Raw genomic sequence first — 19602 nt, 5'->3', positions numbered from 1 at the left:
TCATTAGAGTCCATTGTCCTTTACATCATACCCTAGATACATTCTATGGCCTCTTTGCCAAGAAATTAAAAGCATGAAAGAATATTACAAAATTTCCTAAGTGTTTACATTCTAACTTTTGGTACAAATTAAGTTGCAAGAAAGAAAATAGAGATGAAAATGGGATGCAATGATGATGCTTATGGTGAATGTGAAATATGAAAGGAAAATGGTTAGTAGCATAAGGCAAATATCAAAGAAGTGAAGTAAGAGGAATATTAGAATGTAAAAGGTAGAAAATAAGTGCAAACATGGCTAAAATTTGTTCATAAAATGCAAGAACCTAAGTGACCTATAATTCTCACATTCCAATTACATTTTAAAGGTTTAGAAACAAATTTTGGAATGGGAATTAAGGCTACATGGTTTACTTGACATTTTAAAACAAGTTTGAAGCATATTTACATTATTTAACTACTTAATGACTTGTAAGCTAAGTAACCTACCAAAATTCACAATTATGCAACAAAATTAAACACCATCAGTAGCTAAAATCCTATGAACTCAAGTAGTATAGGTCACCCATATCCATCAAGCAAATTGGATTAAAATCAAGCAAAGATCCACTTATTTCTAGCACAAAACATGACAAGAATAGCAAGAAAATTGACATCTAATTTTTTAACCAATTTTAATATGTGAAAATTATCACAAAAAACTACAAAAATATCAAGAAGTCTACATGAATTTTTTAGGAATTTTTTAAAGGTTTTTAGGACTAAAAAAGTGCAAGAAATTTATTAATTCTGACAAAAGTAAGGAAAAAATGCTATACATATTTTTTATCAAACTTTACCATGTAAAATGTCATAAAAATATCAAGAATATCATCAAGAACCTATGGAAATTTAATTGGAATTTTTAAAAGATCTTTGAACATGCAGGGGGTACGAACAGCAAAAGAACCATCACAAACGCACAGGAACTGGGGGTTTATGTAGCAAAATGACATATAAGCAAGCAGAAGCAGAGAATGGGCCTGAGAGCAAAGGAAATGGGTCGCAAGTGGCTGGGCATGGGTTAACCCGGTTCACTGGTCCATAAAAACCTTTGAACCGGTTTTATTAACTCATTCCATCTCCCCTTTCTCTCTCTAAGCTTCTCTAGAGAGGGAAGCTCTGCAGCTTCTCTCATCTTCTCCGATCTTCTTCCGGCGAGCTTGAAAGTGCCGGTACGGTGGTCCGCCGGCGGCGCCACCGTACTGGCGTGGTTTTTTTTAAAGTTTTTCACATGTTTGAGCTCGCCTTTTCCTCCTCTTTACGATTTTGAAACTATTTTTCGAAGGAGAAGTCTAGATCGGAGTAGATCTACAGTTTTTGGTTCGAACAAAATGTTTAAAACAAAAGAGAGAAGAGAAAGGGAGAAGAGATACTTACCTAGGTTTTAATCGGAGGATAACGAACTCGACGAAAAAGCTTCGAATTCACCAGAATCTTTGAAGTAAACTCCGGAAATAAACCGGTCTTGATTTCTTCTTCCCTTTCGTATTCAGCTTCTCTGTGAGTTTGTGGAACCAGTACCGTTTCAATTCGATCTTTCTTCTTCTCTCAAGCTCCTTTTCGTGATCGTGTTAGATTTATCACTGCTAGTGAAGAATCTGCACTTGAATTGCGGAATGAGTAATTCGATGATGAAGATTCGAAGAATCTCTGAGAATTGCTTCAAATTTGTTGTGACGAAACGTGATTTGAACTTGTTTACTGTGGAATTGGTGAATAATGATGCGAATTTGTGAAGTTTTGGCTTGGAATTGAAGCTTCGAAGTTAGTTAGGGTTTGTGTTCTTGATGATTGTTCTTGGAATTTTTCTGGAAATTTGGGTGTTTGATCTGTTTTGATCAGAGAGAGAATTGGAAACGTGTTTTTTGTTGATTTTGGATGAGTTGGCAGAGAATGAATGGATCTGTGATGATTTGCCCCTTTTATAGACTGACACTTGGAATATCTGGACCAATTAGGCACTGCCATGTGGACACAGGCTTGTAACAAACTTTGACCGCTTTGTAACTGCTTTGACTTTGGATTTTTCTGCAAAATGTGACAAACAAAGGACCAATCTGCAAAAAATGCAAAAAAATAATAAAAAAGACTAAAAGGGACTGAAATGACATTATTGGAATTTTTAGGACTTAGAAAGAAAAAAAAAAGACAAAAAACTAAAAATAAAATTTGGAATAAAAAAAATGGTAATTTGACTAAACGTAAAGCGAAACGACTAAAATTTGACAAAACGGACTAAAATGAACCAATGGCCTAAATGAGGTACTTTAAAGTACCTCTCTGCCGAAATTTCGTGTGAAATGACCAAAATGCCCCTGGGGCTAAAACGACTGTAAATGACTCAGATACGAATTTTAAAATGGATTTTTAACAAGGAATTGAAGCAAAGACTCATTCAAACAAAATTAACAGACTCAGAGACAATTTTTAAGATTTAAACAGTGACTTGACACTTGAAATGACCAAAATGCCCCTAGGGGCAAAACTGACTCAAAATGACTTCAAATGCAAATTTTTTGAAATGGATTTTGACATGAGATTGAAACAAGGACTTATTCAAACTATTTGAAAGGACTCAACCAAATTTTTAAAAGACTGAAAGAAATTTGACATGGGAAATGACTAAAATACCCTTACATGTGAATTTTGCAAATAACTTTGAAATAAAATGCAGAGAAAGATGGAATTGATCAGAGACAGTCCAAATGACTTATAATGCAAGAAAAGAAAAATTGACTAGTATTTTTAGGTCCAAAATTAGGGTATAACAATGTGTACTACTTGGTCCCACTTGTAAAAATGAGTAATAAATAAAGAGCAATGCTATACATCAAGAAAGATTTTATCAAGAAAGATTCAAGAATGACATGGCAGAATAACCACCCTTAGATTTTATCAAGAAATTGTCCCGAAATTAATGTTAGCCAATAAAATCTCAGCCTGGCCGGAAATCATGGGGTGATGGGTGTTAAGTATTTTTTTTTCTCCTGAAATCTAAGGGTGATTATTCTGCCATGTCATTCTTGAATCTTTCTTGATAAAATCATTCTTGATATCTAGCATTTTCCATAAATAAATTATTTTTGTTTAATATGTAAAGATAGTGGGACATATTTAAGTACTTTTCATTGGAGTCCTTATTAGTGTATTGTCATTGGAGTCATTGAGTCATTAATAGGTGCTTTTATTAAAAAATTATAAATGAGTGATGTGTCACTTGGGGTCCATTTAAGGAGTCCTTGTTAGGGAACTACCATTGTGGATGCTCAGGCACCAACAAATTAAAACTAAAAAGGATAACGCACGTGCTCTTTTAACTGGGCCATCCCTTCATTCTACCGGCAAATCAACCACCTTATTTGCTTTCTTAATAAATAAGCATTTACTATTTAACAGTCAAGATCTTACTAAACTTGTCTGAAACAATAATAACACATGTCCTTTTTCTTTCTTCTTCTGTTGACGATTTTCTGAAGAAGGAAGTTACCTTTCCTTTGTCTCTGAAAAATGGTGAGAGATTTCATGGGTTTGAACTCAAAAGAAAAAGAACTACTCCATGGTACTGCTAAGGAGGAGGAAATCAACCATAATGGTGATGATGGATCATGCAAACACTCTGGCAAGTACTTTTCAATTTTCTTTGGATAACCGTTTTTTGTTCAGAGTACCATGCATGCAAACATTCATGAGTGTTTAATTTGATTGGTGGAACTAAGTAAGTTTTTGTGTCTTGTACTATAGATATTTAAAGTAGCATCTATGTGTGCTAAATTTGTAATTCCGGGGAAAATTTGTTATCAACTTCTTATCCATATTGTTTATTTTTTAAGAGATTCTTGTATAAGATATTCCTTAAGATCAGTGCATGTTTAGATGGATGGTGAATTTGATGGTGATTGGTGAGTTTAATAACGTGCCACCAAATTTTGTCAAACTGATCGGTGATTCCAAACATGCGCTTAGCGCGTGTTTGGTTTTACCGTTACAAAAGTTGAATTTGAATGAGTTGACTTTGTAAAATTGATTTTGACTAGAAGTGACTTGAATTGACATTTTTCTCGTATAAAAATGGATTGAATGATAAATTTAATGCTAAGATCAATTGTAGGAGTCAAAGGTTACTAATTCCAATTTGAAGTTGAATCAATTCTAGAAACAAAATCAATCATATCCGAAAAGATCCAAACATTTCAAAATCAATTCTATACATCTAGAATCAAATTTGACTTCTCCAAAAGTGAAACCAAACATATACACTTAGTGGATGCCATATTGTGAATTTTTCAATCTATTTTTTATCCCTTAAGGTATAGTGGGTATGTGTAGGCTTCACAAAGGGTTCGGGTGCACAATGGCCCTTTTCCAACAAAGTATCTGCTCAACCACATTTGATGTCTTTTGAGGTTTCTCAAGATGATAATACTAAGATCTTATCTGATCCCATAACATCTGCTGGTTTTATGACTCCAGATGCATTTGACTGTAGTAAAAAACTCTCTGCTGAACCTCAGGTTTGATGCTACCCTTTCCGTGCTGTTCAGGCTTTAAACTTTGATACAAGATTAGTGTATTTTTTTTACATAGTTACACTGACAACAAATCACAATCAATCATATGTAATATTTGAAGAAATTATGATTAAAGTTAAACGTTTGTAATGATCGACGGTTAAGCTGGATTGATTGTGTAACATTTTTTACATTGACGGGGTATATGGATTAAGTCGTTGACTTAAAAGTAAAATAAGTAATATTAGTTTATGAACATTTAACATTTGGATGATCCAGTGTATTCTAGTCTGATTGGTATTCTAATTGTAAGTCAACTTAGTAGTATATTAATTAAGGGAATCCTCAAATTTAAACAAGTACAAGTTGTTTTGCAATATTTCAAATCTTAATATACAAGATCTTACATTCAACACTGATCAGCTGATGATTTTTTGCCCTTCACTTCCTTCTATTGTTTGTTTGCAATTAATATTTAGAAATCTTTCAATCATGATGGGCAAGGTGGCTTTCACTTTTCACTTATTCCATATCCTGTACAACATGATGTGAAGATGTTTTCACTTTCCAATCAAGCTAATACAGTTTCATTGACGAACTCATTCCCGAGGAATCATTTTGTAACTGCTGGTCAGAATATGAATGGTAATCATATGAAGCTGCCACTACTTGGGGGAATACCTGTTACATCGCCTCAACCAACTCTTCCCACCATTGGTGCCGTCGTTGGAATGCCTGAATCGTAGTAATTTTACTAATTCAAATTTTATGATTAACTTTTATGTGTACAGTGCACAAATTTGTTTGTATTTCATTTCTATAATGATTGATTTTATTTTGAAACAGCAATGTGAAACCATCTCTGCCTTCTTCCCAACTTACCATCTTCTATGCGGGTACCGTCAATGTTTTCAATGACGTCCCTGCCGACAAGGTATCTCTCTTTGTTTATATTCCTTCTGCCTATAAATAAATACAAGGTAAAAAGGCCACAATTCATTTTTTTTTCCTTGCCAACTTGACCTTGATCACCAACATTACATTGGTCCGAGTGAAAAACTGGACTCGGATCCCTTAAGCTAGGTCTCTGATTCGAGCCTTGTGGATGGGGAAAAAATGGTTGAGAGGATAGACCCCGCTGAAGGTGGTCAGCCATGCTCCCAAACAGAGACTAGTCGTCAGCAAAGTCGGTGGATCACACCAATAACTTGGTTAACGAAAAAACTTGGCCTTGACTATAGCCAAGCTTAATTGTGGCACTATTTCTTCAGGCACAAGCTATCCTGTTGTTGGCTAGGAATGGTGTATCAGTGGCTTCTAACATAGCACATACAGAACTTCAGGCACCTGGTGACGGTGTGCCCGTGAGTCAACCTGCAAATGCACCAGCCTCCTCTGGTCATCCAAGTCCCATATCTATTTCATCGCATACTGGTGCACAGTCAGGCAGTGGCTCAACTAGCACCAATGAATTTCTCGCAGTTAAAACAACTGGTGTTCCCATCACTCCTGTTAGCAATGCCGAGCCTCCAAGAGTAATCGATGCCATTACCATGCTGGCGTCAGGTATGCTGGAAGTACCATTTCTCATTATTGCAGTTAGATTATTTTGTTTATTGAAATCTTGTTTGGGGATATTTGTCTACATTTTACACATTGAAGAGAAACAAATCCATTCTACACATTTAATAATTTCACTACCAATCTTTTATGCAGCGATACCTCAGGCTCGGAAAGCATCCTTGGCTCGTTTTCTAGAAAAGCGCAAGGAGAGGTTAGTATTGATGCCTTTTCTTTATAAAAGTAAAATACCATCCTAGATTAGATTTAAGGGCAACCATTTCTACACACATTACTTTTTTTGCGCCCCTTCAAATTGAGGGGTAATGAGGATAATAACTTAGCTAATTTTACTAAAACTTAGCATTGTAGTACTTTACATTACTTAAGCATTTAGTATTGTGTTTGCAGGGTGATGAATGCAGCACCATATAACATTAACAAGAAATCTGAAGAGTGTACTTCATCATAATACAACGGCGTTAACTTTTCTGCAGATACTGCTACTAATACTCTCTCAGCAGGGCAAGGATAATAGTCCCTAGCCTTAGGAAACTACTTAAAAGAAAAATGTCGTTGTAAGTTGAAACCTATAAATGCAATCATTGTCGCTGAGCACAAATTGTGCTGACATTGTAAAGTACGTTGATAACTTTGGTGGTGTAGGGCTTTTACTTTGTTAATTCAAAGGTGGACTTGATTTCAGTTTCAAACAATGTGTTAGCATTGGATAACTCTTTTCTTTTCCTATTTCTAGTTTGGCCTTTGGAAAAAAAAAAAAAATTTAAATGAAGGTTTACAGAAAAACTCAAACTTTCAATGTAAAGCATACAAAGAAACAATGACAGCAACGATTGCAAAGCACTTCCTAAAAGTGATTACAATGAGTCTCTGGGTCTGTTTCAAAGATCCCTCTTCAGGAAGTTGTGGATTGTCAACTCTTACAACATCAGAACTGGCAAGCAATCCAACGAAGAGTTCTGAAAACATAAAAATCAAGTGAATTAGAGCTATAATCACAAATCTCCTTCCAATTATCTCTGACCGGATTACATATTCCAAAGATTTGTTTTTGGTGATTTTATGTGAATATGTTAGTTTACAACAACAAATAAATAAAAGAGTAATGATATTTTATAAACAAAACATCCAAGACACCACGAAAAATACCCAGTCTAACAATGTCGTGTTACATATTATGCTAAACTACACGATTTTCGTTAACCAAAATTTCCTATTAATATTTTTTGCATTAATCTTTCGCATTTCATAGAAAAATAACCATAATAAATAAAGTATCACAAAAATTGTTCCCACAAAAAATCAAAACTCAAGTTCTCATATAATTAATATTGAAATGAACAATTGAAAATTGCACTGTTCAAAATCGTATTCTATGATAATATATATTAAGACATCTTAATCATCAAATCAAATAAAATATAAGGCATTCAATTAAATAAAAACCACTTTTTTAATTTTCTCTCTCGTTATCACTTTCATTTAGAAGTTAACAAAAACAGATTAAAACAGATTATCATAACCTGCGACATCGCCGCCGACCAGTTTCATCGTACACTGCAAACTAACTAATCGTGATCTACATTTTCTCGAAGGAACAAAACAATGTGTTACTACTAGGTTGAACTCTCTTCAACATTCAACAAAACAAAAGATGCAGGATTGTCCAAATTCAACACCCGAATTTCAAGTAGGCCAACGAGTACATGCATCTGGTGATTCAACGCGAATCGGCACAGTGAAGTATGTGGGAACTGTAGAAGGCTATTCAGAATCATGGGTTGGAGTTGATTGGGATCATGGAGATGGTAAACATGATGGATCCATCAATGGTGTTCGTTATTTTCATGCTAAGAATGAAACTTCTGCTTCATTTGTTCGTCCTAAGAATCTGTGTGATGGGATTTCGGTTTTAGAAGCTCTTGAAAAGAGATATCGTAGTACTTCTACTAAAGATGAAGAGGGTGCGTATATCTCTCTCACTTCAATTCATTTTTTCAATTGCGAAACTCATACACATTTGACAAAAAATAGTGGACAGTTGATAAGCTAGTTTATAGTGGATAGCTTATAAGCTAGCTTGTAACTTATAACAGATAACTGTTTGGTAAAATTAGTAGTTGAATTAGCTAGTTGTAAATACGAAATGACATAAAAAATATGTTCACTTAATATTTAATGTTTTCAAGTAAGATGACAGGGGTAAAAGTGAGAGAAAAAATGATAAGCTATAAGCTCTTGAGAAAAGAAGTTACTAAGTAAGTCTTTTTTTTATCATATGAACTTATAAGCTATAAGCTTAAAATCTGGCATTGAAACAGAGGTGGAAAATTGCTGGTTAAAACCTGCGCCCCAACATATAAAATGTGTCTGCAACTTTTTACCATCTTAGTTATACTATATCACTAAATTCATTTCCAATTATGTGTATATTATTTATATGTATTTTGGGTGCTTGGAAAGTAATGTATTATTTTGTTTTATTTTTTGCAGATGAAATGTATGTTCTTTCGAGTAGCAATAAACGAGTTTCTATTCAATTATTGGGTAAAAATGAACTTGATGATAAGCTAAGTCGATTTGAGGAGTTGACAAATGCATCATTGGCATTTATGGGTGTTAGTTCCCCTGGAATTCCATGTCAGATTAGTACTACTGTGCCGCGTAAGTTTAACTCTATAACAATCCTATTTTTTTGTTTATATAAAGATAAATGAAACATCAATCAAACTAGTGGCTTCGGTTTTTGATTTTGGGCAGGGAGGTTGATAGAATTGTTGTAATATTATTGAATTGGTTGCTTTTACCTTGGTTAAGATAGCGGTTTTAAAAAGCGGCAACAGTTGCGGTCACGTTGCAATTCTTGACTTTGCAAAGAATCCTGGTCAAATGCAGTCGACGTGGCCTCAATCGCGGTTGTGTTATGATTTCGGAAACATAAAAATTGATATGACGTGGCCCAGATTGAGGTCACAAACCTTTATTTGAAATTCTGGTTAAGCTGCTTTTACTTGAAGTTACAATAGGAAACTTTGATATCTGATTTTATCCTCTAAGAAAATATGAACGGAACAAAATCCATGTTTTAAACTGTACCTTTCTGTTAATAGATATACAAGAACTGGATCTGTCCGGGAACCTTCTTTCGGAGTGGAAGGTATGTTCTGCAACTAGGTTTTGTGCACTATTCTCTCCTGGCTACTGCTGCAGCTTTGAGTCTGCTTATTTTCTTCACACCATTGGCAAAAAAAACACTTGGATCACATATTTTGGAGGATAACTATTATCTGCATACCTGTCGACGTTGTCTTTCATCTCCTGTTAAAACCTTTTTTCTATTCCAAAAATAGCACTAGGATCACTTGTAAAACTCCCTTTTATTTACTTTGCATGGCCCACTATCTTTTTAGTGATTGGTCAACACAGCAATTGCTATTTAATCCATTTTCATATATCTTTTTGCAGGATGTTGGCATCATTTGTGAACAGTTACCTGCTCTGAAGGCTCTCAACTTATCCTACAACTTAATGTCACCATATAAATCTGAGCTTCCATTACTGAAAAGCATCCGTGTTCTGGTTTTAAATAATACCGGTGTAGATTGGGAGCAGGTTTCCTTCTTTCTCTTTTCTCAACTTATGTCTCTTGCTTATATTTCCTTCAGGTTTAATTAGGAGTTGCTAAATATTGCCTTTGTAACTGGGCAGGTTGAACTGCTTAGACAGTCATTGACAACAATTGAAGAGCTACATATCATGGGAAACAATATAAGCAGAATACTGGTATGTTATATTGGTTCAATAACATGCTTGTTCAATATGTTGGATTTTTTAAGTGAAGCCTAAGTAGGGAGTAGCATTGTTGACACAGTCTTCACTATTTCTCATCCTGTTATGTTTCTCCTTGTCCTCAAAAGTTTCTTTTTTAACAGAGGGGTATAAAAAATGTATCCAATTACAGGAAGCCAATAAAGATGTTTTTTTCCTCTTAAATTTTATGGTAGATGTTGCAGTTATACGATTTCTGTTTTCACATTAACAATATAGGAACTTAGTTAATATGATAGGTTTGTATATAGGTTTTCACTTTCATGTTTATGTAGCTTTACTCCTCATCAACTTTATAAAATAAGTCACAATTTTAAGCCATCTTTTTCCTTTTTCTGTTCAGCCTGTGTCATCCTCTATGGTTTGGGGTTTTGATTCTCTGCGACTGTTGAATTTGGAAGATAATTGTATAGCGGAATGGAGCGAAGTCATGAAGCTTTCTCAGCTAAGATGGTTGGTAAAGAAAACTTTGTCTAGTTCTAAAATACAGTTCTGACTTTAGTTTAGAATGATGTCATTTTAACTTTGTACTCCCTTGGGTTTTGGTCTACTCCACCTAAGGTTTGTCTATTTTTCATCTTCATAATAATATTAATAGAGTGCTGCAAATGTCATTTGCCAAATGATACGTGAAGGGGATGGGGTGCCGACATAGTTGGGATGTCATTCCGTTCACATGATGCTTTTGCACTCTATTTTTTTTTTTTTTTTTTAAACTTTTACACACATCTGACTTCAATAATCAAATCTGCTTCCATGTGGATTGAACCTAAATTTTCTGCTCATTACTTAATCTCTTAACCACTTCACATTTTAGTCATCCAGTTATTGTTTCTGCTAGCCATTTATTGCAAGTGTTCAACTTCAGCATGATAGTTTAGTTGTATAATTAAAGTGAAATGTGGTCGAATCACATGTCTCTGTATCATTAGAGTAGTAATTGTATCTTTTTCTTTTGTTTATAATTCTTCTTCCCTAGAAAAATTCCTGTGCCGTTGGTTAGATTTGGTTTAGAGTATGTTGAATTTGATAAGCTTTTGAAATTATTATGTTTTGTTTCAGTTTGGAGCAGCTTTATTTGAACAAGAATTGTTTGAGTTCTCTCTTTTATCCTGATGATGGTTCACAATATTATGAATCAGAAGTTACGGGCTGGAAACCCTTTCAAAAACTGCGCTGCCTTCTGTTGGGTATGATAATGCTATCCTCTTGATAAGATCATCATACTGAAACGCGTTGTGAATTCTGGCTATCAGCTGACCTTTTAAGTCTTTCAATTATCATACAGGTGACAACAACATTAGTGATTTAGCCTCTGTTGACTCATTAAATCTGTTTCCTAACTTGGTGGTAAGGTTCTTACTGTGAAGTATGTATTATCCTTTTTCTATTTATTTTATTTAATTCATGATTATGCATGCATGGCATGGATGCTGTTTGTTTATTACTCTCGCTACAATTCACATTTTATCATTTTTGCCAACCTGATATTTCAGCATGCAGTTTTCCCTTCTGGTTTAGCGATTGATTTGAGAATAAAGAAAGACAGTTATTGATGTTTATAACTTAGTACTCTACTATACTTTGTTAGAGAATACTGAACTACAACGGAAATGGATTATATGTCATCTTAAAGAGAAAAAAATAGAAATAATATCCAGGATTCGATAAGAAGACATAGAAAGAAGAAACCATAGCTTTCTAATCTATCTGAATATCTACTATTGAAACCTCTTTGAAAAATCCATTATTGAGCACCATAATCCCAAAAAAAGTTTAAAACACTTTGTCACTTGCGGATAGTACTAAGCTGCATCCTTAATTGCACTCTACTTAGCAATGAGTGACGCTCTTTCTGGCTTTTGTCCTACATATGCCTTAGGAGAGGAATTTTGCAGATTTCCTTTTAAACAGTAATGATCTGTTTTAGCAGAGAATCTTTACATTTACAAGTTTCCTCTGAATTAAATATTTTGGTTTGTACAGCTTGTTTCCCTATATGTATCACTACATTCTTTCCTTTATTTATCTTATTCTATCCTCTGTTTTTCTTCACTATTTTATTTTTCTAGAGCATCTTACTTATGGCAGCTAGATTCTATTCTAATTATATATCTTTATAAAGGATATCAGGCTTTCTGGAAACCCAATAACTGATGCTGCGAAAGGTGGGGCTCCAAGATTTGTTTTGATCGCTCGTTTAGCAAAAGTTCAGATATTGAATGGGAGTGAGGTGCGATGAAAGATCCCTCTATTGCTTATTTGCACCTTTTATATACTCTTTAACCAAATGTAATGCATTTACGTCTAATTATCCTTTCAGATTACCTCACGTGAAAGGAAGGACTCTGAGATTAGGTACATGCTTCTTAAAACTTTGTGCTGCAAATACACATTAAGAAATTGAAACATCTATTATAATAATCTATTATGTGTATTGTTTGTCAAGGGTTTTACCTTATAGTTTTTTAGTAGTGCCCTTAACTATAATGGATTTTTGTGTTGCTCCTGTTTTTTCTGATCATTTAGTTCTGGACTTGTGGTATTTAATATGTGTATTTAAACTACATACATTTCCTCATTGGAGAGCTGGCTTGTTCACCATCCTGTAATTCAGCAAAATTCATTCATTTCCCTGTCATACCTTTGGAGAGAATGATCTCTTTTAGAATTGCAGCACAAGGTGCTACTTCAGTCATGGGTGGGTGGTTACTCGGGTAGCTCTCCTTGTCATTGTTGGTCATATGTTGTATACCATTGGATGACTGTATTCCATGGAAAGCGGAAATTAACTGCTTCTTCCCTTCTGGCCATTTACTTTCAATCAAATATCCTTGTAGAAGAAGAAAGGTTTTTAGGGACATCTTTGACACTATTATTGAGGGTGAATCCTTTCCAGAGAATTTCTCTCATCTTGCTTTCTTTCTTGGCCATTCTCGAACGAGCAGGTACGAAACTAACCCAAACGTTTCTGAGCCTCCTGGGTCAAATAAAGCGCCCAGACAATATAAATACAGAATACTCAATCAAATGCAAGAGAATAAGGCATAACACCAATCAAACCCACTCTTGTGAGTTGTGTCAGAACCCTTAAACTCAAGTTGTAGCTTCCTGTACCAATCCCCCTGCTGCCTGGATTGGCACCAGCTATCTATAAAAGCTTTGAAGTTCTCTTCTCTCTGGGCATGTCACAACAGATGTTTAATTCATTCGCTTCACTAAGAAATTCCTTTAATATCAAGGATTGCTATGCGAGAAATGATTTAATCTTTTTCTCACATTTACTGTTGTGAATACATTTGTGGTTTGGTTCCCCTTTAAGGAATGGCCATTGGATTCATGTATTGGCTCATTCAATTAACGGTTTACATCTTATTGGCATTCTATGCAAAGAATTTTTTATCTTATGTTTTATTTACAATTTCTATGCAGGTATGTTCGGCTTGTGGTCTCAAGGTTGCATGCTAATCCTGAAGAAATCAAACAGCACCCCAGGTAAATTCATGCAAGTGAGGGGTTGTTGGGACCTTTGCTCTATGATCTATGTTCAGTATGTGCTGTGAATTTGTGATGGCTTGAGAAAGCTCGATGAAAATGTTGTTCAGAAGTTAGTAACTCTGGGGGGTTCTGACTAATAGAGCAATTTTTCCTCTTAAATGACAAATGTTAGTATAGTTAGTATTTTGTTGGAGGTGAGGATGGTACCCTCTCCCACCTTAACACTTGACTGCTTAACTTTCTCAATGTAACCACTAAGCTAAACTTATATCCCCTTGATTGTATAAGAGTGATTGAAGGTGTTTGCAATTTTGTTTAAGATGTCGGGTCTAGTGAACTAGTCTGATTGGAAATTCAATCAGTAGGATCACATATCATATAATAAAGAGGAAATATGTAAACCTAGATTTCACACTTTATTGCAGGTTTTCCGAGCTTAAGAATTTTTACGAAATTGAAGATCAACCGCCTTCAATTGGAACAACTGGTGGCCCACAAGCAATTAGCTCAGGATTCTTGTGTATGGATTCTAAATGTTAATTTTGTTCACCAGCTTCTTTTTCTGAACTTTCAATAGCTTAATTAACTCGAATAGAGATTAAATGCAGCTGTCACTCTGAAGTGTGTTGGAGCATCCATGGGTGAGAAAAAACCATTGACAAAGAAGCTGCCAGCAACAACCACAGTAAAATATCAATACTTTCCTTGCAATATAATATTGAGACTTGAGTCTATCAAGACATTTAAACAATCCTTTTTATTACTATGTTTCTCTCAGGTTGGCAAGCTAAAATTTCTCTGTGATAGCTTTTTTAAGCTGAAGTCCATGAAGCTAAATTTATTTCTTCAAGAAGAGGTTTGTTTCTATTAAGAATAAACTGTGCTATTTATTATCATGAAATCCCGACTTCAAATTTCATTGAGGGGGAAGCAACAACCTTAGGACGATCTTCAAAATCATTTTTGATCTGCCTTGGTTGAATAAAACAAATTCAAACTGATATGCTGCAAACTTGTGATTGAAATTAGTTGTTACATGGATTTGAATTTTCAGGGATCTCCATTGCCCTTGCTGCTTGACAATGACTCGTCATCGCTTATGGACTTTGGGGTTGGCAATGATTCAGTTATCCTTGTAGACGAAGATTGTTGATCAAAATCTCAAAAATATTATGATCAGCCTTAGGTGCGATTAATCTTATAGAAAAGAATGACTTTATAATGAAGAATCTATTCTGTTTAGTAGGTAATAAGATTTTGGTAAATGCATCGGTCAAACTTCTTATTTTGGGATTTTGATGCACTATTTGATGGGAGTTATTTTTTACCTCGTGCTCGCTACTAAAACACCCAAGTGTATTTCTATATGGCATACATTGTCTCGAATTGTACTTTTGGACGACACAATTATTATAATTTTTGATTGTGTACATATGTACTCGGATTGTGTGGAAAGTTATTGGAATATTTTAATTTGATGGTCTTTTTCCTTAAATGTCAATAGTGTCGTGTGTGAATCTCTAGTTTGATTCAATGACATTTGGGTCTCATAGAATCAATGGTATATTGGGAAATGATCATAAAAAAGCAACAACAGTCCAACATTTTTGTTTGTTGATAAAATACAACTTTTTATTTTTTGTTACTAGTAAAAGGTTGCATTTTGTTAATGCGAAACGGAGCCGTGTGTGAAGCTCATGGAATTTTTGGAATCGATTTTAGAAGTTTCTCCTTTGTTTTTCATTATGATTGCTCAAAGTGTTTGTTAAGAGTTACTTGGTTGGCTAGGTTCATCTAGTTTGGGTTACGTACCGACCTTATGTTTTTTCTATGCCAGTTAGAAACAAAGAGGACCTATGTCCGAAAAAAAACTAAACAGCAATTAATCTAGGGGTGCAATCCCAACAAATTAGCCATAATCAAAGTTCTAACGCCAGCATGACACTGCTCATAAAATATCAAATTGGGGCATGACACTGCTCATAAAATATCAGTATGGGACCATGCTCACAACCCATATTTGCAATTGTATCAGCACATGAATTAGCTTCACGATATGTATATGCAATTACTTTAGAATCCACATGAAGCTCAACTTTCGTATGCCCACGAGAGTTAGCCATCCGCAATCCCTCCAAAACACCCCATAGCTCCTCAAATAAGCATTGCTCCTCCTTAAGTTCTTTGAAAAACCACATTATCAAGCACCTTGATCCCTCCGAACATGACCACCACAACCAGCACCACTAAACCCATTGCTAGCTCGATCCATGTTCAGATGAACCCAACCCTCCTTGGGAGTTTTCCCTGCATCCAAGCTTGAATACGATTTCTACTTTTATGAACTGAATTACTACTAAACACTTGGTGGTACCAGTACACTAATTTATAAGCCGATGAAACCAACAAAAAAAAAAATAGAGTATTCAAATTGGAAGGGCTCCAAATGCGTTTGATCAACTTCTTGGTCACTATAGGGTGGGAGCATTACATGTAATCTATCAACAATATTAAAGGAAGCCAGTCCATTAATAAATGAAAATTCCAATCACCCTTACTGTCAATTAATAAAAATTCACAAAGATCAAACTTTGGCCATAAAGAAACCAAACTCTTCGATAAACTAGAATCATGCATGCGCCTTAGTAGTTACTTCACACCACACAAGGACCACTCCTTGCATATTTGCATTTAATAACTTCTCACACCCGTCACAAATAAGTGTCCCCACTACGCAAATTCAAACCAAGCTTCGTAAATAAACACCCTTTGAATCTTTTGGATCTCATTTAAACAAGACTTAGGGATAGAAGATGTCATCATAGGATAAATAGGGAGAACCTCATAACAACTTTGGAAAGAGTAATTCTACCCTCAAATGACAATTGCTTAGCTTTCCACGACGCTAGCTTAACCTTAACCTGGCTAATAAGTTGGTTATACTAATTTGTAAGGCGAGGTGCCCTACCCTACCCCACATCGGGACACCAACATACTTACAAAACTCAACTGCCTTTCTAAAGATAGTTGAGTCAAAGAGACTCTCAAATCATAGTGGGAAACCTCTCTGTACTGTATCCGTGCCTTGCTTAGTTAGAGTAACTCTCTACTAGTATTATTATAATTTCATGCATTAACAACGTAAAATATTTTTACACATTCATATAATCACATTAAATCATTGTAAATAATGGGAGTCAGCATAAAATGGGTTACTTTTGCTAAAGCGTGAGCGACTTCAATGGTTTGTTTCTGACTAAAGCATTTTTTTCATTTCCTTATGGAAATAATACTAATGAAATGAATATCTCTTTTAAATAACTAACTGTTTAATTCTTCCTCTAAAACAGATTAATTCTAAGATGGAAAGACTAATCGTTTGATTCTAACCATGCATGGGACTAATTGATATGAGTTAATTGTTTTTATCAAAACTAATAAGCATAAGCCGCTAATTACAAACGTTAGGAATACAACTAATGTAGTATTAGTTAATTACAAATTTCTATACAAATAAGAGAACCAACAAAGTCAATCTAGAGTGATTCCCTAAAAAAATATAAAAAAATCTTAAGTGAGAGTGGATGCCACAAGTTGCATTCTATGCTATAAGTTGGGTCCCCTTATGTGAATTGTACCATCATCACTTGCATATGCTAACCTGTTTAGATTTTTTCTTTTTCTTTCATGTTACAACTAATCAAAGTAGATTAATTTTATGGATTACATATTTGACTTTGCTGGTTAATAATCAATTATGATTCAAATTGTTTACGATTAATTTTAATAATTATTTGACTTTGCTGGTTTATAATTGCTTATACAAACTATGTTAGCGTGATTTTTTTTATATAAAGAGAACCGTGGTTTTTTTAATTATTAAATAAAGGGAAAATAAGCAATAACATCCCCTGCCATTAAGCTCCTTCCACTGCCATTCAAAGGAATAAAAGCATTGCTTTTTTCTTTGTGATTGCAAACGTTCTGCATGTATACAATTGATAAACTGCTCCCATGACCCCTACCCAATATCCAACAAAATACAGTGAAATCAAAATGTTAAAAACATTTATACAATTCAAAATTGTTAAACGAAAACAACACTCATGTTACAAACAACTAAAAATAGAAACACTAGAAAGCTTCAAACCACTATCTTTTGTTTTTGGTCACATTCAAACAACTAAAAATAGAAACACTAGAAAGCTTCAAACCACTATCTTTTGTTTTTGGTCACATTCAAACCACCATCTAGAGGCCATAAAAAGAAAGGATCGCTAAGAAGTATGGATACGAACACCGACACCAGATACAACACGGATACTGACACACCAATAACGTTGATAATTTGAGAAAATCACATAATTTAGGGTAATTATATTTGTGGATGCGGATGCAACACGTGTTCAGACACATCTAATATGAGGAGTGTATGTGATTCATAGGCGAGGAGTAATGTCATAATTCATAATTAGTTTCCAGGAGAATAACATAATTTGTTGTCATTTAACGAGGTTGAAGGGGATATCCATAACTTATATCAACAGGAATTCCTAAACTCAATTGCTCAAGAAAGTATCCCACTACATACTTTAAAGGTAAAAGAAGGTGCACATTTGATGTTGTTACGAAACATAGACCCTAGATATGACCTGTGTAATGGAACACGATTGTTATGTCGTGGTTTATTTAAGAATATGTTGAATGTGGAAATCCTAACAGAAAGCAATGCTGGAAAAAGAGCATTCTTGCACATAATTAAATTAAAAACAAATGCGAGTTCATGACTTCCCTTTGTGCTTAGTATAAAACAATTTCCCGTTAGACTAAGTTTTGGTATTACCATAAATAAGTCACAACGGCATACAATTCCCAATGTCGAAATCTATCTTGCACGACATGTTTTCAACCATGGTCAATTATATGTAGCTTTATCAAGAGGAGTTTCTCAAAATTCAATAAAGGTTCTCATTAAAGAAGGGAAAATAGAAGGAGAAGATGAAGACTTTCCGAAAAATGTAGTTTTTAAATATATTCTTTTATCGCAATCATAACAATGTTTCTTTTACATAACATGTCATTTATTCTTTTACACAACACACACATTTATGTTATGATGTTTCTAATTACTATTAGAATAAACAATAAATGATCATTATGTGTAAAAGAAACATCAATATCTCAATATTGATGTTTATAAACTAAAATATGTCTTGACGATATCAATATATCAATATCAATGCGTCAAGGCAAACTAAAATATGTTGAGTTCAAAAATTATTTTCAACAAAAGTTCTCATTAAAGAAGGGAAAATAGAATGAGAAGATGGAGACTTTACGAAAAATGTAGTTTTTAAATATATTCTTTTATCGCAATCATAACAATGTTTTTTTTACATAACATGTCATTTAAACATTTATTTATGATGTTTCTTTTACAAACACACACATTTATGTTATGATGTTTCTAATTACTATTAGAATAAACAATAATTGATCATTATTGTGTAAAAGAAAAATCATAATATAAATGTGTGTGTTGTGTAAAAGAAACATCAATATATCAATATTGATGTTTATAAACTAAAATATGCCTTGACAATATCAATATATCAATATCAATGCGTCAAGGCAAACTAAAATATGTTGAGTTCAAAAATTATTTTGTTGTATGCCTTGACAATATTTTGTTTATAAATCAATATATCAATAATTTCTATAATATTTAAAAATTTAAATCAAAATTATACAAACAAACATAATAAAATAATCACATACGTTAGCGCAGTAGAAAGAGCGGATAGACGGGCACGATAGTGCCCGTCTTTCCACTAGTTAATCAATAAAAGAATCGTATAACCTATAAATCAATATTAAAAAGCAAAATTAAGCATTAACACAAACCCTTCAACAACTGCAGATCCTTTCAAACTAGGTTCACCAATAATAACTGGTTTATTCTTGCTTCCTCTTGACAAAATCTCGATACAACAATCAATCTCGTCGCCTTGAGCTATGATAGCATAATGTTGCTGAGTCTAGCAAGTTCGGTCAGATCCTTTTCATACTTGGATATCTGATTAAATAATTAAAACGAAAGAATGTATTAAATATAGTAAACCATAAATAACGAAAAACATATTTACATT

General features: G+C 34.0%; 2 protein-coding genes across 3 annotated transcripts; both read left to right on the top strand.

The window, feature by feature from the left end:
* Positions 1-3399: 3399 nt before the first annotated feature.
* LOC146944945 (protein TIFY 7-like) lies at positions 3400-6822 on the top strand. Of its 2 annotated transcripts, none has more exons than XM_085743330.1 (7): positions 3400-3657; positions 4365-4549; positions 5026-5291; positions 5393-5480; positions 5818-6112; positions 6263-6320; positions 6518-6822. In XM_085743330.1, the coding sequence occupies exons 1-7, from the start codon at positions 3546-3548 to the stop codon at positions 6576-6578; spliced, it is 1065 nt and encodes a 354-aa protein (XP_085599456.1). In that variant the 5' UTR covers positions 3400-3545; the 3' UTR covers positions 6579-6822. The 2 variants fall into 2 exon arrangements, with proteins under 2 accessions (XP_085599456.1, XP_085599457.1); XM_085743331.1 differs by having other exon boundaries at positions 3435-3657; positions 5026-5288.
* Positions 6823-7598: 776 nt separating this feature from the next.
* Positions 7599-14948, top strand: PFI (tubulin folding cofactor E / Pfifferling (PFI)). Its single transcript, XM_085743329.1, has 15 exons — positions 7599-8091; positions 8621-8791; positions 9238-9284; positions 9593-9739; positions 9836-9910; positions 10299-10408; positions 11018-11145; positions 11244-11305; positions 12081-12188; positions 12279-12313; positions 13388-13450; positions 13879-13973; positions 14062-14138; positions 14232-14309; positions 14508-14948. The coding sequence occupies exons 1-15, from the start codon at positions 7782-7784 to the stop codon at positions 14604-14606; spliced, it is 1605 nt and encodes a 534-aa protein (XP_085599455.1). The 5' UTR covers positions 7599-7781; the 3' UTR covers positions 14607-14948.
* The last annotated feature ends 4654 nt before the right edge of the window (positions 14949-19602 follow it).

Source organism: Medicago sativa, chromosome 2 (genome assembly GCF_051527215.1).
Source record: "Medicago sativa cultivar Bolivia chromosome 2, Bolivia_mono, whole genome shotgun sequence".
NCBI lineage: Eukaryota > Viridiplantae > Streptophyta > Magnoliopsida > Fabales > Fabaceae > Medicago > Medicago sativa.
Note: the sequence above shows the minus strand (reverse complement) of the source record. Positions and strands in the feature narration are given on the sequence as shown.

Coding starts and splice junctions, on each gene's coding strand:
- LOC146944945 (XM_085743330.1), top strand. CDS start 3,546: ATGGTGAGAGATTTCATGGGTTTGAACTCAAAAGAAAAAGAACTACTC. Junction 3,658..4,364: donor TGGATCATGCAAACACTCTG/GCAAGTACTTTT, acceptor GGGTATGTGTAG/GCTTCACAAAGGGTTCGGGT. Junction 5,481..5,817: donor ATGACGTCCCTGCCGACAAG/GTATCTCTCTTT, acceptor CTATTTCTTCAG/GCACAAGCTATCCTGTTGTT.
- PFI (XM_085743329.1), top strand. CDS start 7,782: ATGCAGGATTGTCCAAATTCAACACCCGAATTTCAAGTAGGCCAACGA. Junction 9,740..9,835: donor CCGGTGTAGATTGGGAGCAG/GTTTCCTTCTTT, acceptor GTAACTGGGCAG/GTTGAACTGCTTAGACAGTC. Junction 12,189..12,278: donor AGATATTGAATGGGAGTGAG/GTGCGATGAAAG, acceptor TTATCCTTTCAG/ATTACCTCACGTGAAAGGAA.